Consider the following 26,855-nt stretch of genomic DNA (forward strand, 5'->3'; position numbering starts at 1 on the left):
TAATGGCAGGATAGGACACAATGACATGATAAAAACCACATTTTTGAGAAGAATGCAGGGTGATTTCCACATGACCCTAACCATTCAGGATGGGTTTCTTTGGAATGTTTCGCTATTCTTATTTTATGTATCCTTGGCAACCCTTCACCCCCTCCCCACTCCCCTGGTTTGTGGTTTCTCCCTTTAAAACCCTCCACAGACTGGATGTTGGGGTCGAACCCCACTCCTGCACGAGTGCGTGGTGAGATCGCTGGCTGCCAGGTTTCTCCCCTAATAAACCTCTGCTGATTGCATCCAGGTATGGTTTCTTGTGATCTTTGGGTGGTCGTGATTTCCTGAGACTAGAGGAAGGGTCTCCGGAGTTTGGAGGTCTTCATTACAAATTTTGAACATAGCACTGGGAAGACCAAGGGAGGGAGGGGTAACCAAGAACAGTGGAACATTTTAGAGGAATCTAGCCCAAATGATCTAGAGTCATGTGAAAATCACTCTGCACACTCATTCTTCTCAAAAATGTGGTCTTACCAAGTCACTGTCCCCTATACCGTCATTACAAAACATTTCTTCTCACTTCCTCCAGTCACAGCCCCACCTAGACGGCTTGTATTTTTTATGGTCAGGAATGTGTCTTCCTGCCTTGGGCCTCTTCCACCCATAGGTGGGCCTATTGCTTGAGGCTTGAGGAATGTAATTCATCCAGCAAGTGTCCTGGGGTATGAAGGCCTGAAATCTTATTTTCAGTTCCTCATTCTAGAATCTGCACTTTTCTGCCTAGGTCTAAGGGCAAAGAAATCTACACATATTTCATAAAATGGCCTTTATAATTTTTCACTCTACAGGTTCATAAAGGATGATGTTGAACATATTTTTATCGAATAGACTATTGATGGCTGATAGCAAAGCTGACATTTGTGTTTGTCATTTAGATGGTAATTTTAGCTTCTGAATAGTAGAGAACAAGGATTCTTAGGATCCCTAAAGATCAACAGGAAGGGAGAAACGGAGGAGAAGTTTGCAGTTAAGATTTCCTTGATATGCCTCAACAAGAGATGACAGTTCACAAAAGAAATGTGAAAGAAAGTACAACTACAGTCTAGAATTTAAAAGCTCACAAAATGTGACCACCAGCATCAGGATGGTGTGGGCTGCTCTGGTGTCAGCATAGGCTCTGTGGTCCTGATTGGAGGAGTGAATGTGTTGCAGTCTGTGGTTGTGCCCTTCCCCCAGGACCCAGCAGGCCTTCGAGTCATTTACCACAGTAGACCAAACAACAGGACATGGGATGCATTGCATTGCCAGCCTTGGCCCCTGCAGTCCACTACAGGAGCGAAGAAGAATGGACCGCCTACTGAGCATGCCTTGACGCCTTCGAGCTACTATCTCCTTACCCAGCTCCTGGGCTGAACTGAGAAGAGACTCTGGGGGGTGGGGCTTACCCTTTATATGTGAAAGCAAAATATTAAACTTCGGGCCTTGATCTGAATACATTGTCTTGGCCCCATGCTTTTCTCACCCTCCATTCCCCTTTCATTCCCAGCCTTCCTCTCAGGTGAACCCGGTTCCCATAGCTGCAGGCAGCTACATGTGGTGATGTCTGTTCAGGAGAATCACCATGAAAACATTGGTTCAGATCATTATGCTGATGAATACTGCGTCATAGGCAAACCTTAAGAAGCTCATGCCTCTTTGCAAGGCCGGGGCTTTGCCGTTGGAGCGTGCCCCCCTCCCTCCCCCCAGGTCGTGGTGCAGGGCTTCCAGCACAGCGCCTCCTGGCGGCGGGGAGATAAGGACAGGGGTGTGGTGCTGGTGACCTCTGTGGAGGCGATCGAGAGGAGACGCAGGGTGAGGGCCGCCTGCACGTCCCCGGAAAGCAAGCATGGGTAGGCCGGGGAGCCCGGGGACCCTCTCCGGGCAACCCCGGGCACACACATGCGCCCCCCTCTCCCACGAGCTCCCCACCTGGGGCTGGGCCTGCTCCCCTTAAATGCCTTTCCCATCCCCGAGGGCCCCTGTGGCGCTTAGCTCGCCTAAAGTCCTGGAGACTGCAGACCCCACTACAGGGCTCGCCAATGCCTGCCTGGAATCTCTACCACTAGGGAGGAGGAGGGAGGACCACAGCGTGAGACCCATTCAAAAAAAGATGTGACTTGCAGCCCTTGGACTGTTTTAAAAGTTACAGTGTATGTCTGCGGTGGCAGTATGTGTGGAGGAAGTGGCCACACATGTCAGGAACCACATTAGAAATGGAGCAGCCATTCCTGTTAGATGATGAACAAGATCCAGAACCACAGCAGAGTTCACAAGAACCCATGCAAGTCCACGATGAAGATGCCGACGAAGATGCTGAGCTGATCTTTGTGGGAGTAACTTCAACTTCCCAACCAGCCAACGCGAACATTTTGAACAGAGTCACCCCAGGTTCACGGTTAAAAAGAACGCATAACCGGCTTAGAGAGACCACTACTCAAAGATTTCAGCCCTCACGACCTGCCGCCCCCACATCAGAGGCAGTGATTGTCTTGCCGGCGTCTCCAGTTGAATCAAGATCAACAGATAGTCCTATTATTTATTATTGAGCCTTTGTCCGAGTGTGATTATGAAAGTAATTCACCACAAGCTGTGCCTAGTAGCTCTTCAAAGTGCTGCTCACCTCTGGTTACACTCTCAAGTTCAGAGAGTAGTCCAGTGAAGGCAGCGCTTTCAGGAGGAGATTTGAATGAAAGTTTGTATGTCTCAAAGTGCCATTTTTCCATAAACCCACAGAGGCCTGAACGTAGTATTGAGATTGTAGAAGACCTTCCTTCAACTTTGCCCCCTTCAGGTACTTTCCATACCTCGAGTGCGCAACAGAGGACACCTTCCTTTGATGCTCCCAACTCACTGAACCGTTTTGTGAATGGGGCATCTCTTTCAGAGGGCTCTGCCCACCCTTGCCAGGACAGTGGATTGATGGAAGCGGACTTTTCAAGTCCTTCAAGTCAAGAGACTTTTGATCCCAAGAAAGGAAGTTTGACCCTGTTAGTGACTTTTATTATGGACAGTATAAAGGGGATGGGAAGCCAGAGCAGAAGACTCACACAACCTTTAAATGTCCCAGCTGCTTGAAAGCTCTAAAAAATGTTAAATTTATGAACCACACGAAGCATCATTTGGAGCTCGAGAGGCGGGGCAGTGATGACGCCTGGGAGAGCCACACCACCTGTCTCCGCTGCCACCGCCAGTTTGCTTCCCCTTTCCAGCTGGAGTGCCGCATCAACCGTATGCACACGGCACCAGACCCTTCTGTGGTCTGCAAAATCTGTGAATTGTCATTTGAGACAGAGCAAGCCCTTTTACAGCACATGAAGGACAATCATGAGCCTGGGGAAATGCCCTATGTTTGCCAGGTCTGTGTACAGGTCCTCTGTCTTCGCGGATGTGGAAACACATTTTACAAAGTGCCACGTAAACACTAAGAACCTGCTTTGTCTGTTTTGTCTTAAGATCTTCAAAACTAAGATGCCATACGTGTGCCCATTACAGGGGCCACTGGGAATGAAGTGGCCACCAGTGCTCCAACTGCCGGCTACAGTTTTTAACCTTCAGGGAGAAAATAGAGCGTAAGACCCAGTGCCACCAGGTGTTTCAGAAGCCTAAGCAGCTGGAAGGGCTGCCTCCTGAGACAAAGATCGTGATCCCGGTGTCAGTGAAGCCCGTTGAGTCAGAATCTGTGAGAGTAGCATCAGTCACTGTGAGCACCACCGACTGGGAGCCGTCCTACCCCAGATCTCATGCAGACTCTCACAAAAACCCGGTTAATTCTAGCCTAAGTCAGAATCCAAACCCTTCAGAGAGACGTACAAACCCATGCACCAGTTAATCGCTGGTACCCAAAATGAGGAACTGATGAACACATCTTTTTCCCCTTGATTTTGCGATAATGCAGGGTTTTGTCTGGTTTTTTGAGGGTGTCTTTTGTTCTCATTTAGCGATGGAGTTGGATCCAAGGCTTCACACACAATAAGCAAGTACTCCACCACCCCAGTCCCCAGCTACAGCATTTTCTGAGTGAACAGTGAGTGTTATTTAAAATACATCTGGTTTTCATATTAAGTGTTTGACTTAACACAAGGAAGGTGTTGGTGTCTGTATCCCCGTGAATTTAAACCAATTTATTAAAGTTTGAGAGCTCTTTTATGTGAAGGTTTGAAGTTTGGTGGGCTCACAAGGCCCCACCTCTCCCTGAAGATCTACAGGCAGTTAATGCTTAATATAGGAGGGAGAGAGCCATCTTAAGTGGTATAGCATGGGTAAGTGGACAGACACACTTCCTTCTCAGCCTTGAAGCCAAAGGAATCCTGCCTGAATGTCTTTACCTAAAAGAGTATCCAGGGAGGCCAAGCCATTTCTGTAAAATGCCCGTGTTACCAAAAGGCCCCTGCAATCATTAAAGCACAGCTGTGTATTCTCAGCGTCACTCGAAACAGTGACAGTAGTTAGAAGACAGACACGGAGCCGATGACCACGGACTTTGTTCTGCTTGATGCTTAGGGAAGCTAGAGTTATCCACTCTCAGTTCCCTTTTGGCTAGCTGTGTTTGAAGAACTGGCCATGTCCTCCTGGGCCACAGCAGTAAAGCAGGTTGTCCCTTCCCGAGGAAAGAAGGCTTGTCATTTGTCGTATGAAGTGTATAGAACCTGAGTTAAAACTGAAAAGGTTTGGAAAAATGGCATCTGTCCAGTCTGTGGCCTGGGCTGAACTTAGTTCAAACTGTAATAGGAACTTGCCTAATGATATTGGACATAGCACAAAAACCAGACCTGGGTGACTAGGATTCAAACCCTCTACGGGGTTTTCGCTTTCCAGTCCATGTGTGTGTGTTTTGTGTGATTGAATATGTGAAGCTTACAATTTGATGCCCTGGTGCTTTTTCCCCGCTTGGTGCTAGGGATTAAACCCAGGGCCTTACATGTGCCACTGAACTAGATCCCTAGTCACAATTTGTGTCTTGTCTCATGTTTAAGTGGTTATAAAGTCTGTATAATCTCCGGGTTGATCACACTAATATTGCTTGTGTCTTACTTGAAGCACTTTAGTGTGCAAGATAATGTCCTAAATGAAGACCTGCCTTCTCCTGTCCCTCATACTACTTAGCTGGTCACTAGCCTGTGGAGGAGCAACTTTACGTTGAACTGTAGAGCATCCTCTGAGGACTTCAACAACTTCAGTAGCATTGGCCCTTTCTGTAAATCTCCAGGGCTGTGTCCTTGAGCCTGGCCTGTCGTCCTTCTCTTGTCCCTCCACCAGCTGCTGCTGCTCATCCCTCAAGGAGTCTGGGTGCACGCTGGTAATAGACACTGGTCTCAAAACTCTTGAGTGTCCTTTTCCTTTCTTTAAAGGTACCTTATCTTGCTGGGTGTGGTAGCACCCACTGGTAATAAGAGTTCTTGGAAGGCTGGGGCAGGAAGATCTGGAGTTCAGACTCAGCCTGGGCTCTTCAGAGAGTTCCAAATTACACAGCAAGACCCTGTCCCTTAACAACAAAGGAGGCCGTGGGGACAGGTTCCTGAGATGTCAATGTTCCATTTGTCCTTCCTCAGTTTAGTGAAGTTTCCCTAGATTCCATGAAAAAAACTGGGAAGAGGTTATCCCCAGACCTTGTCCTGGCTCTTAAGACTGATGGAGCCAGGCAGTGGTGGCGCACGCCTTTAATCCCAGCACTTGGGAGGCAGAGGCAGGCGGATTTCTGAGTTCGAGGCCAGCCTGGTCTACAGAGTGAGTTCCAGGACAGCCCGGGCTATACAGAGAATCCCTGTCTCGAAAAACAAAAACAACAAAACAAAACAAAACAAAAAAGACTGATGAGACAAGAGTATCCTTTGGGCTGGGCGGTGGTGGCGCACGCCTTTAATCCCAGCACTTGGGAGGCAGAGACAGGCGAATTTCTGAGTTCGAGGCCAGCCTGGTCTACAGAGTCAGTTCCAGGACAGCCAGGGCTATACAGAGAAACCTTGTCTCGAAAAACCAAAAAAAAAAAAAAAAAAAAAGAGTATCTTTTGTTCACTCTGTGCTTGATCATTGACTGTGATCTGCCTCTTGGCTATTTTGATGGGACTTTTCAGTGATTTTTTTTTTGGTTTGGTTTGGTTTAGTTTTGGTTTTGGTTGTTTTTGTTTTTTGCTTTTTTTGTTTTTGTTTTCTGTTTTGTTTTTTTTCACATCACACTCTTTACCCTGTACCTTTCCTTTAAGTGTAGAAAGTGTATTTGTCCCACTTATTCTGGTAGAAAATCTGTTGTTTATGAGACGAGTTTGCAGGCTTACGTACTGTCTATGGTAAAAGTAAGAATCCTCTTTGACCTGTGTTGATGTCTCCAGCTGTAGTTTTCTGTTTCACTAAAGCATGCTCCTCAGGGGTACAGACGGTTGTTTACTGCTGAGGGAGACCCAGGGCTCTGGCTCCTGCCTACCTGCTTCTTCTCCCCCTTGCCACTGCCCAAACCAGCTCTCCTGCTACTATACTGTTGTGACCCACTGACCTTGCCAGTCCTCAGTCAGTTTCTGTTTCCCCCTGATGCAGAGGCTGCACAGGCTGCTCTCCCAGTGCTTTCTTTCCCTAAGCCTGCATGGCTGCTACCTCACTTGTGGTTATTTAAGCTTATGGAGATTTTTAGAGTGACTAGAAATGTCCCCTGCTCCTGAAGATCCATTTACCTCTTCTCTTGGAAAGCAACTTACCTCTCCCTGCAGCTCCTGCTCTCCACAATCTAGCTGAGTTTCCTAGTCAGAGAACTTGAGGAAGAAACCCTTAGCAAGAGCTTTGGCTATCTTAGAAGTGAGCTAGGTTAAGTCATTTCTGTGCCTCTAACACAAAGAAGTAGAGTAAGCTGAGTCTCTGGAGGCTTTCTGTTTTATATCGACAGCTCTATCTATTTTTAAAGCAATGTCACTTTGTTTTGTTTACACGTGTATTAAAAATGTGTCAAGATTACTATTTTGTCACTCTGTGAAGTTGGTTGCTTGTTTTACCAAATGAAAGTTATTTTAATGTTGCCAAAGTTATTTATAAGAACCAGCATTTAGAGAAATAAAGCATTTTGTGGAAGAAAAAAAAAAAAAAGAAGCTCATGCCTCCAGTGAAACCAGAGGTATAGCAGACCCTTTTGTCTTTAAAATCACTGTCATTGTGTGTTTTCCGTGGACCACTCACTTCCATTGGAATGTAGGCATTATTTAAGACACTGAAAATCCAGCAACTGTAACAAGAATAACTCTCTTGGGAGCTTTTCCTCTGAGCATCACTCGCTCCAGTTACCAGGAATTAGCATGACAAACTGGTAGGTGCTCAAGACACAGGTGTAAGACAACTTTGTGTTTCTAGCCACTAGGCAAATGAAGTACCAAAGTTTACATGAGAGGTCCCTGGGGGCCTTTCTTGGAGCAAATACTGTAATGTTTGGAAATGCCAAGAGGAGGAGATTGAATGGACTGGTCACAGCTAAGTTTATTACTATGACCTGTATGGGTTTCTGTTGACAGATCATCAAAACTACACAGATTGTGAACAGAAAGATGTTTGCCACAGTCCCAATCCCAACCTGGCAAAGCAAAAATATATGTAGTCACTTCCTTCATGGTTTTCTTCTGAGACAGCATGGAGATGGCTTCACTGGACACTGGAGTAATGATCAAGTTTGACAATCCTGTCTTCCATGGTCTCCTCAACTGTCTAAGCTTTTCAGCTGATTTGGAGTCTTTTTTGCACACTGCAGGAATTATGTCTGGAAAACACTTTATGGACATTGATCTAGAATACCAATTTTACACTTATTTTTACTTTCTTTTCCTTCATGAAGAAAATGTGTGTATGATCCATCTCCATCTTTGTTGGTCAAATTTTATCACAGGATGGGCTCTGAATATTTGTTCATGAACATTTATAGACAGGAGTGCACTTTTGCTTCATTGGTATTCAACATCTTTCTTCGTGTTATAACAGTGTATTAAGAAATACAAATTAGTTGTTGGAGAGATGGTTCTGAATCTAATCCCCCCCCCCGTGTTTGTGACACTGCATTCATATATTCCCAGTCACACATGCAAGAAAAACAATCATATACATGAAATAAAATAAGTACATCCTTAAAAATATAGTTTAGGCCTGGAGAAATGGCACCTGCTATTCTTCCAGAGGGACCTGAGTTCTATTTCCAGCATCCAGGTGGCAGATTATAACTGTCTGTAGCTCCAGTACCAGGGAATTTGGCACCTTCAAAGTCACACATGTAGTCAAAAGTCCAATGTAATATGATTAGAAAATCAATAAATTATTAAAATGTAATACAAATTAAAAATTAATACTTTATAAAAGAATATGAATGAAGCATGTCTCCCCAAAATAATCTATCTAATTTTACTATGTCTTATGCTACATATCATAGTGACTGAATATGACATATTTCAGAAATATGCACTAGTGTTCTGTGCATAAAGAAGAACCTTGACTTAAACATATATCAACTATGTGGAAACAAATCCAAGGAACACAAGCATATCATTGATGCAATACTATGAGGCAGTTAGCTCGTGTGTGGGCGGGAGTGGGTCCTGTTGGGCGGGGTTGTGGTTCCCGAAGCTCCAGGGAGCAGAAGTGTGGGAATTTGACTGAGTTCACTCCATGTGGTGCCTAGCAGATTCTGTGGGACTCTGCCTGGGCATGGGGAAACCTCAGTTTGAGGTCCTTCGGGTGAAAGGCTTCTGAGAGAGGGTCTCCAGGCCAACAGCTGACCCAGAAGCCGATGGTCTCAGTCTTTGGGCCCCCCAGATGCCACTGGAAGCTGAAGAAGAACAGAGACATAAGGCATGCAGACTGGACTGGCCCACAGCCAAGAGGAACAAGGGGGAAGAAAGCCCCCGACTGCACCCCATGGGTTGAGAATCTTGGTATGGCTCTCTCTTGGCTGGATAAAGGCTTGGATTGGCTAGCTTGGTTGAATTGGCAGCTTCAATGGCAGGAACTTAGAGAAGTCCTCAGCAGGAAATTAGATCACAGAGGCTCATTAGTTAAAGGCCTTCTCCACAATTCCCCATGGTGGGGCCCCAATGATACAAGGAAGTCCATGGTTTTAAAGGGTTTATTGTCATGGCAGAAAGTAAATGAATCTGGCTGCAACCCATGGCCACATTATGACAGACCTGAGTTAAATAAAGAGGGAGGAGGGAGGAGGGTTTGGGAAGGAATGCTTAATTGGCTATCCCCCCTGCCTTTAGGTATCTCATTAATATGGAGATCTGTTGAGGCCCTGAGGCCTGTAGTCATGTCCTCTACCTGTGGAGGGGCGTTGCCCTACACAACGAGAAAGGTGCTGATCAATGGAGGTCTTTGGCTGTGTGTCAGGAGCCTGGAGTCTGGGAGTGTGGTGAAATGTATGCCGTCCGTTGCAGGGTCTCCAGCCATCTCTAGCCAGTGCTCCACCAGAAACCAAGCTATCCTTTCATGGTCCCACACAATACATTACTGAATTTTATGTTTTTCTTTTGTGTGTGTGTGTGTGTGTGTGTGTGTGTGTGTGTGTGTGTGTGTTTTATTTAATTGTTATACAACAAAATCTTTTCCTTTGTTTTCCTTTTTTTTTTTGATATTTTATTTACATTTCAGATGCCATCCCCTTTCCCCATTTCCCCTCCCTAGAAAACCCCTATCCCATGTCCCCTCTTCCTTTTTGCTTTTATACATTTTTTAATGTTAATCTTTATAAGTTTGGTATTGCTCAATCAGAAGTGTAACCCAATACCCAACCTAGATATATCAACTATCTTTGACTGGTGGAGACACGTGAACATCTGCCTCCATGCCCCCTCCTCTTTCTCTCTCTTTCTCACTCTCATCACCTAGCTTCTCCTCTCCTTCTTCTTCTCCTCTCCTTACTCCTTCTCTTCCTCTTGGGACTCCTTCCCCCTTAGCTCCTCCTACATATCACCCTTCCTGTTAAAATAAAACCTTTCCCTCTAAATACAATTAGAGCATAATTATGCCGATTTGTATCAGTGAGGTTCAAGATAGTCCTAATACCCAGTATGTTTTTCTAAGGTATCAGTTACTGGAAACTTCTGTGCCTCATCTGCAGCTTTTTTCACCACAATAAAACAATAAGACCATGATTAAAGTCTTTGAACTCATGGATCTTTTGAAACTCAGATTTTGAAAGTTCATGTTAATCTGCAAGTTACTTGGTCTATTTTGTTTTCCATGGGAATAAGCCTCAATCTACAACTAAAATCCTGTCCTCTCACATATAGGTGTCACATTAAGGAAGGTTTTCAGATGAGTCTTGAACCATGAAATCAAAATTTATTTAAATTGTTGAATTTGTTTATGTAATTAGATAAACTTTGAAGACAAAAATGAAACCATTCCTATGATTAATTTTGGCTTCATAAAAAAAAACCTGTGGATTGGAGATGGGAAAAAATAACTTTAAGCAAAAATCTACAGTTGTAGAAATCTTACCTACCCATAGCAAGAATGGTGGTACCCAGCCAGATGCAGGTCTGCTCCTGAACCACTACTCCAGAAACACAGCTCTGAATTCCACTTCCTTTGAAGAACTTCTCTGTGTAGCTATTTCCTAAGACAGATCCAAAGAAATACCAACTTGACCTATATTTTTCATGAGGTGATGTGCAGGTCACTGAATGAGGTCAGATATCAGACCTCATAAAGGGACAGTGACTGCTTCTTATATCCCTCAGAGAATCCATTCGTGTGTCATCGGTGGTGTTATTGACCATGTCTGTATGGGGATGTTGGACTGCTTCTAATGAAAGAGAAAAAACAATTGCTTATGGAGAAGAATCAATATTTTCACTTTCTGGTAATTAATGATGATGCCCAAGTGTTTGTTAGATCTTAATAAGTAGCTGAAGTTGAAACAAGTTTTCCTTGTTTTCTTTGAGAGATTAAAGTTCTGAATTGCTGTTGTCATTGGGTGTGGAGATGTGCACTCTGGGGGAGATTGAGGGATGTGTTAGGTGTATTTTCAGGGGGTGCCTTACACTAAATTTGATGTGGAGTCTTGTATTTTCCCATGTGTGGACAAAAACATCTTAGTCTGACAAATCAGCATCTAAAGCTGTCGCTACCCATGTCCGACCAGCGGAATAAGGCAACGGCAACCGTGTTCTTCTTCAAGCGGTTTATTCAGCTATCCCTGTACAGCGCGCTTCCTTTCTCTCCTTCTCCTCCCCGTGCATCCCCTTAAAACCTTTTCCTTGTTCCAATCAGTGACTGCCACGGTGTCACTACTAATTGGCCACTCTCAATGACACGAGGTAAGGTGATTGGGTAACCACACCTCTCAGCGCATACAACTCCATATATGGAGTTGTCTTTTCTCTCAAGCAATGCCTATGCCAAGCGCTACCTTGTAATGGCGAGAGTGGAGCCGCTTCCCACATAAAGCCTGCATTTTCCCTCATTAGTCCTTGTGTTATTTCAACATCTATTTGTTTTGAGGTAGATCATGACTCATGGTCTTAGACACTACAGTTACTTATGAGAAGTATAACTGACTGTGCTTCTTTCTATAGATTTTTACAGGTAAAGTATTAATAGTGTATATCCAGGCAAGGATATGCATTGTGCAATCATTAACTAATATAGAGACCCATCCATGTTCATTATGGCTGTAGTCTTAGTAGCCATGAGATAGATGCTAAACTGTCCATTAGGTGATGAATAAATAACAATAATGGGGAACATTTATTACATGTGAGACTATTCATTATGAAGTTTGTACATAAACGAATGGCTGAGAAACAATCATTCTGCATATGGTAACTCACAACTTAAGACAAACATTGCCCATTTCCCTAGTTTGTACATATTATCTTTAAATCTTAAGTGATGTGTGTTCCATTTATACTACTTATATAAAGATCAGGAGTTAAATAAACAACTTAAGGTTAAGGTTAAGGATCTTTTGATAGAGGATTAAAGAGGCTAATGGAACGTGGAGAGTGAAATTATGGTGAGGGGATGAAAGACAGTGTAGAGGAGAGAACGTGGATTGAGTTAGTAATACTAAAAGCCCATTATAAAGGCATCAGAGAAACTATTACTTTAGAATTTTGGAAATGCTTGCATGTGTGTACATGTGTTAGAGAAAAACAGTGATAGAGGTAGATAGATAGATAGATAGATAGATAGATAGATAGATAGATAGATAGATAGAGGGATGTGGTATATGATTTTGTATCTCCTCACTCATCACCTAATTCCTACTAAGACCTGTATGGTTTCTAACCAGGCACTGTGACATTATAGATTTTTTTCATCTCAGTGTCCATTCCCATTTCTCTCAAATATACATCTTATTTGCCATGGTCAGAGGACATTCAAAATCCTGTTCAGTGCTTAAATATCTCTGTGGACTGTGTTAGTTAGGTCAAAGGTGGATTTGTCCCTTAGAGTAGGGGTTACTCAGGGTAACTTGAAAATCAGTGCAGTACCACAACATTAAACAAAACCCAGAATTTTGTTTATTGCCTTGCTGATTCTTTGACTATTTGTGTTTATTGTTTTGCTTGTTCCTTGACTATTTGCATCTATTGTATTGCTAGTCCCTTAACCTAGAACTGACCTGAATACTTGCATGTAATTCAAATGGTATAAACCAAAAATGAGGAGGGGGTTTGATAGGGGGTTCTAGGGAGAGGAAATGGGGAAAAAAGATGACATCTGAAATGTAAATAAATATAATATCCAATAAAACAAATTAAAAGAAAAAAACTAAAATACGCCAAACTACAATATTATATAAAATCTGAGAACTTCAGTTATTTCTTTGATTTACATGGTACAAGTAAGGAATTGAGTTCCTCTAGTTTTTCAATGGTACATGCATCTAAACACACACACACCCAGAGAGAGAGAGAGGGAGAAAGAGAGAGAGAGAGAGAGAGAAACATACTCAATAAATAAATTAGTAAGACTTGAGGTGTGTGATATGAGATAGTCTAAAGAACATCTGTTTAGGTGAAGAGATTGGTTGATGCTAATTATGGTAAAATGAATTTATAGGATAAAATTACCAGATATTCTAAGATGGTAAATGTCTGGCTGTTTGTCTTCTAGCATCTCTAGGGAATGTGTGAGGATCCTCCGCCAAACAGTTCTGATGATATGTGCATGAATATCTGTAATTCAAGACCTGAATATCTATAATTTCAATAGCAGTACAAAGTACGATGTCATGGCAACAGTGTGTCCTGGGAAGATTGGCTTGGTTTATTGAGTCACACACTGGTCCTCTCTTCAACATCATAAAAGAACAATGAAAGAGAAGACAATGGGAACCACCTGTTAAGACAGAGAGTTTCAGAAACCTCTAATGTAGATCCAGTAATGCTTTATTTATAAAATTACATTTATTAGTTTATGTGAGTGCATTCATATGTGTTTATAACCTAGTTATTCAAATTTTTGTGGTATCATCATGGTAAGTAGAGTATAAAATGAAAATTTGAGGCTACTTCTTGGGGTTCCTAGTTTCATATAACAAAGTATTTAAATATGGATGATATGGAAGCCAAAGTGATTTTATTAGAGATTAAAAGAAAAACACACTGGTGCATGCCTTTAATCCCAGCACTTGGGAGGCAGAGGCAGACGGATTTCTGAGTTCGAGGCCAGCCTGGTCTACAGAGTCAGTTCCAGGACAGCCAGGGCTACACAGAGAATCCCTGTCTTGAAAAACCAAAAAGAAGAAGAAGAAGAAGAAGAAGAAGAAGAAGAAGAAGAAGAAGAAGAAGAAGAAGAAGAAGAAGAAGAAGAAGAAGAAGAAGGAAAGAAAGAAAGAAAGAAAGAAAGAAAGAAAGAAAGAAAGAAAAAAGAAAAACACGCCAAGTGAGATATGCTGTAGGTGTAAAGAGCTTTTCAAAGAAGGGGAACAAACAAGCAATGGAAAAGAGCCATATATTTGAATTAATCTAGCATGGCATTTATTCATATGAGGGCAGACAGCCTTCATGGTGGAGAACAGGGCATGGAGAGAGTTTAAACATTGTCCAGTGTAAGTACAAGCATGCTTAAAGTAGAAACAGAAAGAGTATATTTAAGAACAGCTTGGCTAAACTCTGTAAGAGCCTGTGCTAGGGGGTGAGAATGTGGGAAGAAAACTCAAAGTATTTTATCAAGCAGATAATTATTCTGTCCATCTATTTAGAGTGAGTTATGAGCAGCCCATCTTTCCAGGGATGGTTCTTCTTGAGTTATAATTCCTTGACCATGTAATTGGTCAATGAAAGTTGAGTCTCCAAGATCAGAGATTTTGCTCTCTTTGATGTAAGTCATTTCATTTTCTTGGACATTACCGTTATTCTGCCCCTCTCATCTCTATAGAGTGGTAACCCAGAGTCTTTTAGAAACCAAATCTGATCTTGAAGAATCCAACCACTTCTGGAATCAATGATCTCGGATAAAGGGATACTGTGCAGGGGCCCACAGGCACTTCTGGCTTTTGGCAAGGAAAGAGCTGGTTATGGATTTTTTTTTTTTTTTTGGTATCTCCTTATTTTTATCTTTATTGGCAATATGTGTTTCCTGTTTCATCTATTCCAACTTGGCATCTGTAACCCTAGCTACAGTATGTTATTGAGAAAGTTGCTTATCTGCTTTCTTAGATTGCATGTGGCACATTTGATATGATAGTTATTGAATCCCTCCAGAGTTTCTCTAGTCCTTTATTTTCATCATCAGCTCTACAGTGCTCTATGTGGTTTAATGTCTGTGGTGGTTTGAATATACCTTGGTGTGAATCTAACTAAGCAAGTAGAAGATATGTATGACAAGAACTTCAAGTCTCTGAAGAAAGAAATTGAAGATCTCAGAATATGGAAAGTTCTCTTATGCTCATGGATTAGCAGGATTAATATAGTGAAAATGGCCATTTTGCTAAGAGCAACCTACAGATTCAATAAAATCCCCATCAAAATTCCGATTTAATTCTTAATAGATATAAGAAAAGCAATTTGCAAATTCCTTTGGAATAACAAAAAAACAGGATAGTGAAAAATATTCTCAACAATAGAAGAACTTCAGGGGGAATCACGATCTCAGATCTAAAGCTGTACTGCATAGCAATAGTGATAAAAACTGCATGGTATTGGTACAGAGACAGGTAGGAAGATCAATGGAATAGAATTGAAGACCCAGAAATGAGCCCACATACCTATGGTCACTTGATATTTGACAAGCTAAAATTATCCAGTGGAAAAAAACCCAACATTTTCAACAAATGGTGCCGGCTCAACTGGAGGTCAGCATGTAGCAGAATGCAAATTGATGGATTCTTATCTCCTTCTACAAAGCTCAAGTCCAAGTAGATCAAGGACCTCCACATAAAACCAGATACTCTGAAACTAATAGAAGATAAAATGGGGAAAATCTCGAACACATGGGCACAGGAGAAAAGTTCCTGAACAGAACACCAATGGCGTATGCTCTAAGATCAAGAATTGAAAAATGGGATCTTTTGTAAAGCAAATGACACTGTCAATAGGACAAAGCAGCCACCAACAGATTGGAAAAATATCTTTCCTAATTCTGTATCTGATAGAGGGGTAATATCCAATGTTTGTAAACAACTCAAGAAATTAGACTCAAGACAATCATAGAACATGATTAAAGAATGTGGAAGAGAGCTAAACAAAGAATTCTCAACTGAAAATACTTGAATGGTCAAAAAGCACCTACAGAAGTGTTCAACATCCCTAGTCATTAGGGAAATGCAGATCAAAACAATTCTGAGATTCCACCTCACACCAGTCAGAATGGCTAAGATCAAAAATGCAGGTGATAGTAGATGCTGGTGAGGATGTGGAGAAAAAGGAACATTCCTCCATTGTTGCTGGGATTGTAAGCTGTTACAATCACTATGGAAAACACTCTGGCAGTTACTCAGAAAATTGCACATAGTATTACTTGAGGACCCAGCTGTATTACTCCTGGGCATATACCCAAAAGATGCTCCAACATATAACAAGGACACAAGCTCCTCTGTGTTGATAGCAGCCTTATTTATAATAGCCAGAAGCTAGAAAGAACCCAGATGTCCTTGAACAGAGGAGTGAATACAGAAAATGTGGTACATTTACCCAATGGTGTAGTATTCAGCTATTAAAAACAATGAATTCATGAAATTCTTAGGCAAATGAATGGAACTGGAAAATATCATCCTGAGTGAGGAAACCCAATCACAAAAGAACACACATGGTATGCACTCACTGTAGCAGGATTTAGTATTAAAATCACTTTTCATGATGATGATAGAAGACTTTAAGAAGGACATAAATATCTCTTTCAAAGAAGTACAGGAGAACACAGGTAAACATGTAGAAGCCCTTAAAGAGGAAACACAAAAATCCCTTAAAGAATTGCAAGAAAACACAACCAAACAGGTGAAGGAATTAAACAAAACCATCCAGGATCTAAAAATGGAAGTAGAAACAATAAAGAAATCTCAAAGGGAGACTACCGTGGAGATAAAAAACCTAGGAAAGAGATCAGGAGTCATAGACGCAAGCATCACCAACAGAATACAAGAGATAGAAGAGAGAATCTCATGTACAGATGATACCATAGAAAACATTGACACAACTGTCAAAGAAAATGCAAAATGCAAAAGGCTCCTAACCCAAAACATTCAGGACATCCAGGACACAATGAGAAGGCCAAACCTAAGGATAATAGGTATAGATGAGAGTGAAGATTCCCAACTTAAAGGACCAGTAAATATCTTCAACAAAATTATAGCTGAAATTTTTCCTAACGTAAGAAAGAGATGTCTATAAACATACAAGAAGTCAACAGAACTCCAAATAGACTAGACCAGAAAAGAAATTCCTCCCATCACATAATAATCAAATCATCAAATGCACAAAACAAAGAAAAAATACTAAAAGCAGTAAGGGAAAAAGGCAAAGTAACATATAAAGGCAGACCTATAAGAATTACACCAGACTTCTCACCGGACACTATAAAAGCCATAAGAACTTAGACCTATATCATACAGACCCTAGGAAAACACAAATGCCAGCCCAGACTACTATACCCAGCAAAACTCTCAATCACTATAGATGGAGAAACCAAAATATTCCCTGACAAAATCAAATTTATACAATATCTCTTGTATTTTTCTTAAAGGTGACCAGCAAGTAGGTTTCAATCATGTACTGGCCTAGAAATCAATTCAATATTGGAAATAACAGTCTTCATTTGGAAGGTGGTATCTGGACATTTTCAGAGACATATTTGGAAATTAGCTGCAGTTCTCTATGATGTAATGATAGCAAGAGATAAAGTTGGGACAGAATCTGGATTTCAAACAAGTGTTAGTGCATGTGTTAAGACTCTTTTAATTGTCAAGTTAAAATCATTTTTGTCTCTTCTACATATTTATTGTAAGTTGCATTGACTTTATACTTTCTAATTGTGTAGTGTGTTGAAACCTGGAATTTCTGTTACAGGGACCTATCAACCAGGTTTTATCTTACTGCTCTGAGTATTAGAAAACCTCAATTTCCTGAAAAAAGCTTGCAAGTGCTGCAAGAAGTTAGTTAGGCTTAAAGCAGAAGTAAGAGGGTAGAGGCCTTGATTATTCCTGGTATAACAGCTTTAATTCCATTAATTGCTAGCACCACTGCTTCTGCAACAGCTTTGACACAACAAGTTAAGACAGCTACTTTTGTTAATCATTTAGCAAAAATTGGTACTAATGTGTTGAGTATACAAAGGATTTATATAGGTGTTTGGAATAATGTATTGATGTTCAACATCCTAGTCAAATTATTGGACAGAGGTTCAGGGTTAAAGAGTTAGGAGCCATCTCAAATGTTGTGACAGACACCATTGGAGTGGTGTTACTTCTAAAATGTACAATGACAGCCATTATAATTTAAAAAAAGTTTAAAGACACTTGTAGGGTATTTGACATAATTCTAACACCTCTCTAGATGTTTTAACCTTGCTTAGTGAGATTATGAATTTAAAGAATGCTTCTCTGATGACCTTTGATGCTGCAGATATTGCTGATAAAATTATTCATGGCTTGAGGTCAGTATTTCCATTTTGGTCACACCTCAGAAATGGCATATATAGCGTGACCATTATAGCCCTTTTGTCCTGGGAATAGTTTTATTCCTGCACATCGTGTTAAAGCTTGTCTCTAACTACATCAAAATGTTGGCAGCCAAAGTACATGACTTGAAACTAAAATGGACCCCCAGACAGAGTTATTAATTTAACAGGCTGGCAAGCCAAGGATGGGTATGATTCTGCACAGAGCCTTACCAACCTAAGACAGAAGTGAATTGCTTTTGATAATGCAAATTCCAGGAAAGGTAAGAAAGGCGTTCTTGTCAGATCAACCTAAGACAGGCTCAGTCTGGTTTATGCAATAAAGAAGAGGGAGATGTGGAGAGCTTTTGTGGCTTCCTGGCAGTATCTGACATGGGCCAAGGACAAGGAAATGAGCTGCTTAGAAGGAGTCTGACATTAGGTTAGAACAAAGAAGTAATTTCAGGCAGGAATCTAAATATTAGGCTAGAACAAAGAAGTAATTACAGGCAGGAGTCTAAGTCTTAAGCTAAAACAAAGAAGTATCCTTCAGGAATGAAACTGATTTGGTCTAGGACAGGGAAGTAGTAACAGATATTTTGGTCATCCTGATAAGCTCTTAGAAATAGTTATCATGGGAATAGTCATGAGACTTTGTTTATTGTCCTGTTGTTCTTTGACTATCTGGGATTATTGTCTTGCTAGTTTCTTGATTATTTGCATCTATTGTGTTGCTAGCTCCTCAATCTGAAACTGACCTTAATACTTGCATGTAATTTAAATAGCATAAAAGCAAAAAATGAGGAGGCAGGATGGAATATGGGTTTAAGAGGGGGTGGGGAGGGAATGGGGAAAGGGGAAAACATCTGAAATATAAATAAATAAAATAATAAAATATAGAATAAAAAACCCACTTGTCCATACAAGGAAAAATACAAGATTCCAGATTGCAAGGTGATGGTCTGTCTGAAAGGACTTGGTGTCAGCCAGGTTTTGCAAGATGAAAGTATATGGTGTAATGCACCCCCTGGATATTATCTAACATATTCCTTGATCCTGGCACAGGAGGAGCTGAGAGTTTTACCTCTTCATCTGAAAGCTGCTAGGAGAAGACTGGCTGCCATGTAGGAGGAGGATTTCAGTGTCGATGACACACTTCCCCCAACAAGCCCACGAGTACTCCAATAGGGCCACAGCTTCTAGTAGTGCCAATCCCTGGGACAAGCACATCAAACCTACCATAGATAGAAATAGTTATTTTTCCAAATGTAATAATATTAGTTTTCACTGTAGAAGTCACAAGCTATTGACATGGATCTAGTGGAGAAATGAACTCTAACCAGTAGGGATGAATTGTTAAACAACCTTTGTTAGAAAAATATTGTTTCCAAGTAAAAACTTCTATGTTGTCAAGAGAGAAAGTGGCTCAGCATGTGTGCTACCTATTATCACATAAGGCCTGGATTCTACCCTTGTTTGTATGTTGATGTCCAGCTACTAAGCTAACACAATATTGTGTGATTGATCAAGTTTAAATAGTATATGAAGGGTCCAACAGTATTCTAACTAAAACATAAGTTTTTTGAGCCCATATTACAATGCAAAACCAAATACTAATTTTCACATGTTTTATCACAATTATCTTAAATATTAAATATCGAAAAGACTGAAGATTTAAAGCAATAGAAAAAAAGTCATGAAAAATGGCAGAAGAATTGAGAAAAAACTAATAGGTAAGATATAAAACAAGGACCTTCGCTCTGCATTTTAAAGACTAAAAGTAAAATCTCAAGTGCCAGATCCAAAACAAGTTCTATTTATTTTTATTTTATGTGTATATGTGATATGCTGTGTGTCAGTGTACCACATGTGTGTAGTGCCCATAAAAGCCATAAAAGACCATTAGGCCCTCTGAATCTGTAGTTATAGTTAGTTGCTAACTGCCAAAGTGGATGCTGGGAACAGAATTTGTTTCTTGTACATGAATAGAAATTGATGTTAGCTACCAAACATTTCACAACTTATAAATATCAAGGCTGAAAGAGGTAGTCCAGTAGGAGGAAAAGTAGGCAAAGGTATTAGAGACAGACACACTTCTTATGTTAGGAGTTTCACAAACATCCTAAGCTAAACATCAATAACATATATGCACAAGTCCTAGGTCAGACCCACATAGACTCCATGATTATCACTTCACTCTGTGATTTTATGTGATTTTATATGATTTTATGTTACATGTTCTATTGGTGTTCTTGACCACTCTTGTTCTTCCTCCCTCTCTTCCTCAGGGTTCCCCAAGCCCCATTTAATCTTCGACTTTGTTCCTCTGCCTCTGCTATCAGTAAATACTGGAAAAATACTTTCTGAGGACAGAATATCATTAGTAATGTTTTCACTAGACTATTGTTGGGGGGGGGTTGCCAGTAGTGTGTAGCTCTCCAAGCTATCCAGCTCCCAATTTCTGGGCATCTAGGCAGTGTCAGATATGGGCTCCTTTTTGTGGTGTGGATGTCAAGATAGATCAGTCATTGGTTGCCCACATCCATAAGTTTTGAGCCATCTTTGTTGCAACAAAACTTGAAGAAAGTACAGGGTGTAGAAGGAAGGTTTTGTGGCTGGACTGGTGCCCCAGTTGCACCACTGGAAGGCTTGTCTGGTTACAGAAATTGTCAGAACACACTCTGAGTCATGAAGTCCTCACTAGAGTCACTCTCATAGATTCCAGGAACTTTCCACTGTACTAGGTTCCACTTCACTCTTCAAGTGCCCACAATTCCATTCATTACTCCCCCATATTTTATTCTCTCTCTTATCTATCTATCTATCTATCTATCTATCTATCTCTTTTCCTTTCCAGTCATGTTTCTTCCATATGATTCCTCATGTTTTCCCCCCAGAACTGCCTATAATTTAACTGCAACATCTGTTATATTTTCCCTTTTGAGGAAGACCCATACACCCCATTAAGGTCTTTCTCTTAGTTAGCCTCTTCAAGTCTGTGAAGTCTACTGTAATTATCCTTTATTTAAAAGCTAATATTCACTTAAGAGAATATATACCATATTTTTTTCTGGGTTGGGTTGGCCTTACTCAGAATGATTATTTTCTATTTCCATCAATTTGCCTGTAACTTTTATGTCTTTTTATAAACACTTAAGTAATTCTTCATTGTATCAATACAGCACATTTTCTTTATCTATTCTTTAGTTGAGCAAAATCTAGTTTTTTCCATCTCCTGTATAGTATGAATAAGGCCACTATTAACATAGTTTATCATGTGATAGAATAAAGTCTTTGGTGTACTCCCAGAACTGGTATAGCTGGGTTTTCAGGTAGATTGATTCTCAGTTTTCTGTGGATCCACCATATCTATTTCTATTATGGCTATACAACTTCATGCTCCCAATATCAGTGGAGGAACATTCTTGATTTATATACTTTCCAGGATGAAATATTAGTTTTAAGTTGATTTTAGTAATTTTGAGGTTCAAAATGGAATTTAAGGAATTTTGATTTGTATTTACCTGATGGCTAAGGAGGTTGAACATTTGTAAATAGTTTCTCATCCATTTGAGTTTCCTCTATTCAGAATTCTCTTTTTAAATCTGTACCCCATTTTAAACTTGATTATTTGGTTTTAAAATATCTAGTTTCTTGGATTCTTTCCATATTTTGGATATAGGCCCTCAGTTGGATGTGGAATTTGTTAAAATCTATTCCTATTCTGTAGGCTGCCTATTAACCTACAGACCTTTAAGAATAAGCATTCATCGCCAGGCGGTGATGGCACACGCCTTTAATCCCAGCATTTGGGAGGCAGAGGCAGGCAGATTTCTGAGTTCGAGGCCAGCCTGGTCTACAGAGTGAGTTCCAGGATAGCCAGGGCTACACAGAAAAAAACCTGTCTCGAAAAACAAACAAAAACAAAAAAACAAAAAAACAAAAGAATAAGCATTCATCAGAAAAATTTCTTAGGCTGATTCAAACAATGTTTATTAGTATGTATGCAAAATACATTAAACAATATTTTTTTCTTTTCTAACATGCCAGGATTTAGGGAAAATAGAGGTGGAGCAAAGAAGGGATGAAAACATGGTCTCCTTAAAGAAGATATTACATATTGTTTTATGAGAAATATACATCTGTGTTTTACACAATATAACTTAAATCTTCCAAAAGATAATGATGTGATAATAGTTGTGTTATTAGCCTTACCTCTAAAAGATAAACTATGTAGAAACCATTCAACTAGTAACAAGACTGGTTTTGATTATAGAGCTCAAATGGTAGTGGTAGTGTATAGAGGTTATGAGGAATGTAGAACACTCTGAGCATATTTCCTCTTAGACTGGAAACCTCTAGTATATCAAAAGTAAGACATTGACTTTCTAAGATGATTCTGAGTATTCTTTGCCTGGGGTTAGAGGAGAGGCTTGAGACAAAATCACTGTATGACTATTTGTACTGCATCTAGCTCTATAGAGTCAAAGCTACCAATGATTGTATAGCAATCTTCCTCCTCAGCTTACTCAGTGGTGAGATTATATCTGTGATTCACCATATGTGATACATAAAGACAGATGTTCAACATATATTTACTGAGTAGAGCACTTAAGGGCATTAATAAGCTGTCTTCAGTGTTCTGTACTATAAATGACACACTAACACCTCCAACATCAAAAAACAGGAATTAACAGTCATTGGTCACTAATATCTATCAATATCAGTGACTCAAGTCCCCAATAAAATGGTATGGGCTAACAGAATGGATGGACAAACAGGATCCATCACTCTGCTAAATACAAGAAACATGCCTCAGCAACAAAGCCAGATACCACCTCAGAGTACAGGTCTGGAAAGAGATTTTCTAAGCAAATGGACCCAAGTAACAAGGTAGAGTAGCCTAGCCATTTTAATATCTAACTAAATTGACCTTGAGCACAAAGTAAGCCAAAGAGATTGGTACTTCATATTCATCAAAAGAAAACTTTACAAAGTTGCTATCACAATCTATGCCCCAAATGTAAGGGGACCAACATTCATTAAAGACACACTACTAAAGCTTCCATAACACATGAAATCCCACACAATAATGGTGGGAGACATCAACACCCTACTATCACAAATGGACATCAAGAAAGAAACTGAATAAGGAAGTAACAAAATTAAGAGAGATTATGATTCAAATGGACCTAACAGAACATTTCACAAAACACAAAATAATATAACTTCTTCTTAGCACCTCATAGAACTTTCCCCAATATTATCCATGTACTGAGTCACAATAAAATTCTAGAAGATAAAACATGTTTTAAATAACCACATGCATATTATCCAATCACCATCTATTAAACTTGGACTTCAACCACTGCAGAAACAACAGAAAGCTTGTAAACTAATAGAAACCAAACAATTGTCTATTCACTAGACACTTGGTCAAAGAAGAAAAAAGAAAGAAAATAAAGTTTCTAGAATTCAATGAAAATAAAGGCTCAACATTCTGAAAGTTGACTCAATGAAAGCAGTGCTAAGAAGGAATTTCACAGCACTAAGCACCATCATAAAGAAACTGGAGAGATCTCATACTACAATTTGATAGCACACTTGAAAGCTTTAGGAAAAGAGATAGAAACATACCCACAAGTAGTAGATGGCAGGAAATAACCAAGCTCACTACTCAAATCAATGATCTTGAAGCAAAAAGAATGGCTGATAGAATTTAAAAACCAAGAACTGTTTTTTCTTTTTAGACAATCAACAAGATTTTCAAGCCCTTAGCCAATTGAAATAAAAGGCAAAAAGACAATATTCAAATAAACAAAATCAGAAACAAAAAGAGGGACATAACAACAGACACAGAAAATCCAAAGAATCATTTGGTCCTACTTCAAAAGTCTGTACACCACAAAATTAGAAAATCTAAGTAAAATGGATGGTTGGCCTGATAGACTCCACTTATCAAAGATGAATGAAGATCAGGTAAACGAACTAAAACGTCCTATAACCCTTAAGGATATAGAAGCAATCATTACAAGTCGCTCAATAAAATAAAAACTCAAAGCCAGATAGATGGTTTTAGATAAAACTATATCAGATTTTCTATTAAGCGCTAATTAAAAGTAATCATAAACTATCCCACAAATAGAGACAGAGGAAACATTGTGAAACTCATACTACAAGGCCACAGTCACTCTGATACCTAAACCACACAAAGACTCAACAAAGAAGTAAAATTTCAGGAAATAGAATTTAAACTAATTCCTCTTATGAATAGTGATGCAAAAATACCCAATAAAATACTCACAAATCAAGTCCAAGGATTCATCAAAGACATCATTCATTATGATCAATTAGGCTTCTTCTTGGAGATGCAGAGATAGCTCAATATATGAAAATTCATCAATGTTATCCATGATATAAAAAAAAACTGAAAGAAAAAATTACAGGATTGTCTCATTAGAGGCCAAGAAAGCCTTTGACAAAATTGAACATCCCTTTATGTTAAAAGTTTTAGAGAGTTCAGGAATAAAAGGTACATGCCAAAACATAACAAAGGCAGTATACTGCACACTGTAGTCAACTTTAAAGTAAATGGGGAGAAAATTAAAGCAATACACTAAAATAAGGGAAAAGAGAAGGCTGCCCATGCTTTCCTTTTCTATTCAATATAATAGTTGAAGTTCTAGCTAGAGCTGTAAGAAAACAAAAGGAAATCAGTGGGATACAAATTGGAAAAGAAGAAATCAAATATCACTATTCACAGATGATATGGTAGTATATATGAAAGACCACAGAAATTATACCTGAGAACTCCTACAGCTGATAAACAACTTCAGAAAAGTGGCTGGATAGAAAAGAATCTCAAAGAATAAGTAGCCCACTTTTATACAACTGAGAAACATGTTTATTTTGCAAGCATATTAGCATACTCTCAGCCAGAGTGAGTTCAGGAGAAACAGCCATCTCTGGAGATAGTTTTCAGTGAAACAGACATCTTTATTGAGGGTGGCATGGTCTATATGACCCTTGGGGAGTAGGTAGGGGTTTTGGAGATGAGTGTACACCATTGGCAGAAGCTGAGGTGGTTGGAATGCTTCATTTGCATGAGGAGGAATTCCTGGTGATAGCTGAACAAGTTCTTACAAGGAGATATGAAGTTTACCCTGAATCGTGGACACTAGGAGACATGACTACCTCAAGGGTGGCAGAGCTGCGTATGGGATATGTCTATGGGTAGATTCATCCTTAGAGCAAGGCAGGATCAGTACTACTCATGCTTGTGTCAGGTTGAGGGTTTTCAGACTTTGGAAATGTTTTGACCTTATTGTTACTCTGTAATGGCTCCTCAGTCATGTGGATTTTCAAACCATAAATGAAGAGCAGAGAACAAGGACCCTTAGGATCCCTAAAGATCAACAGTAAGGGTGATATGGTAGGGAAACTTAGAGCCAGAAGTTCTTTGACATGCCTCAACCAGAGATGTGAGTCCACAAAAGAAATATGAACTAAATTACAAATACAATCTAGGATATAAATCCACACAAATGTGACCACCAGCATCAGTATGGTGTGGGCTGCTCTGGTCTCAGCGTGGCCTCTGTCATTCTGATTGGGGTTATGTATGTAGTGCATTTTCTGGTGGTGTCTGTTTAGTTGAATCACCATGGAGACACTGGTCCAGACCATGATGCCAATGAACATGATGTCATGGGAAAACTGCAAGAATCTGATGCCTACACTGAACCCAGAGGTGGAGCAGACCCACATGTTTTTAGAATCAGTGTCATTATGTGATTTCTGTGGACCACTGACCTTTATTGGTATGTAAGCACTGTTTAAGACACTGAACAACCAGCAACTGTAGCAAGAATAACTTAGAACCTTGGGGGATATTTCCCTGAACACGACCCTAGCCCAGTTCCCAGAAACAAGAGTGACAAACTGGTAGGTGCTCAGGGCACAGGTGGAACACATGTTTATGCCTCGAGCCACTGCATGAAAGAAGTATGCAAGTTTACATGTGAGGTCAGTTGCAGGTTTCCTTGGAACAAAACCAATCATATTGTATAAAAATGGCATGGGAAGAAGAATGAATGCATTGGCCACAGCCAAGTTGGTTAGAATGACTTGTATAGGCCTCAGTTGGGAGTCAGTCAAGATTGGAGAGAAATTATGGAGAAACAGAAGGATGTTGCCCACAGTCCCAACCACAATCTGGCAAAGCAAAACAGTCTGAAGAGCAACTTCTTCTGTGGTTTTCAGGGTTTTATTTTGAGACAGCATGGAGATGACTTCACTGGACAATGGTGTAAGAATCAGGTTGGTTGAACAGTGTTTCTTCAAGAGTCTCCTCAATCATCTGAGATTTTCAACTAATTTGGAGTGTTTTTTTTTTTTCTTGAAAAAAGTTGGCACTGATGTGTCACCCTACAGAAGATTTTTCTGGAAAATGCAGAATGAAAATTGATCCAAAATATCATTTTTACACTTATTTTCCTTTCCCTTCACTCATGATGGAACTGAGTGTGAGATGCAACTCTACCTCTCTTGTCCAACACTGTGACACTCATTTTAACATAGCATGGGGTCTGCATGTGTGTACAGGAACGTCTGTAGACAGGAGTGCATTTTTGATTCATGAGAACTAAACATCATTCCTCATGATATAACAATACGTTAAGAAATACAAATTATTTGTTGGGGAGATGATTCTGGTTCTAATGACCTCTACTCAGTTTCGTGGCACTTTATTCATGTATTTC

General features: G+C 40.1%; 1 protein-coding gene and 2 pseudogenes across 1 annotated transcript; 1 reads left to right on the forward strand and 2 right to left on the reverse strand.

Annotated features, from left to right (window-relative positions):
- Nucleotides 1-935: 935 nt before the first annotated feature.
- Nucleotides 936-7,582, reverse strand: LOC143440588 (vomeronasal type-1 receptor 4-like; annotated as a pseudogene).
- LOC143440533 (zinc finger protein 280B-like) lies at nt 2,244-3,859 on the forward strand (annotated as a pseudogene).
- Nucleotides 7,583-25,338: 17,756 nt separating the features above from the next.
- Nucleotides 25,339-26,406, reverse strand: LOC143440589 (vomeronasal type-1 receptor 4-like). Its single transcript, XM_076927401.1, has one exon. It carries the CDS (start codon nt 26,374-26,376, stop codon nt 25,339-25,341), a length of 1,038 nt encoding a protein of 345 aa, XP_076783516.1. The 5' UTR covers nt 26,377-26,406.
- Nucleotides 26,407-26,855: the final 449 nt, after the last annotated feature.

Source organism: Arvicanthis niloticus, chromosome 30 (assembly GCF_011762505.2).
Source record: "Arvicanthis niloticus isolate mArvNil1 chromosome 30, mArvNil1.pat.X, whole genome shotgun sequence".
In the NCBI taxonomy this organism is placed as follows: domain Eukaryota; kingdom Metazoa; phylum Chordata; class Mammalia; order Rodentia; family Muridae; genus Arvicanthis; species Arvicanthis niloticus.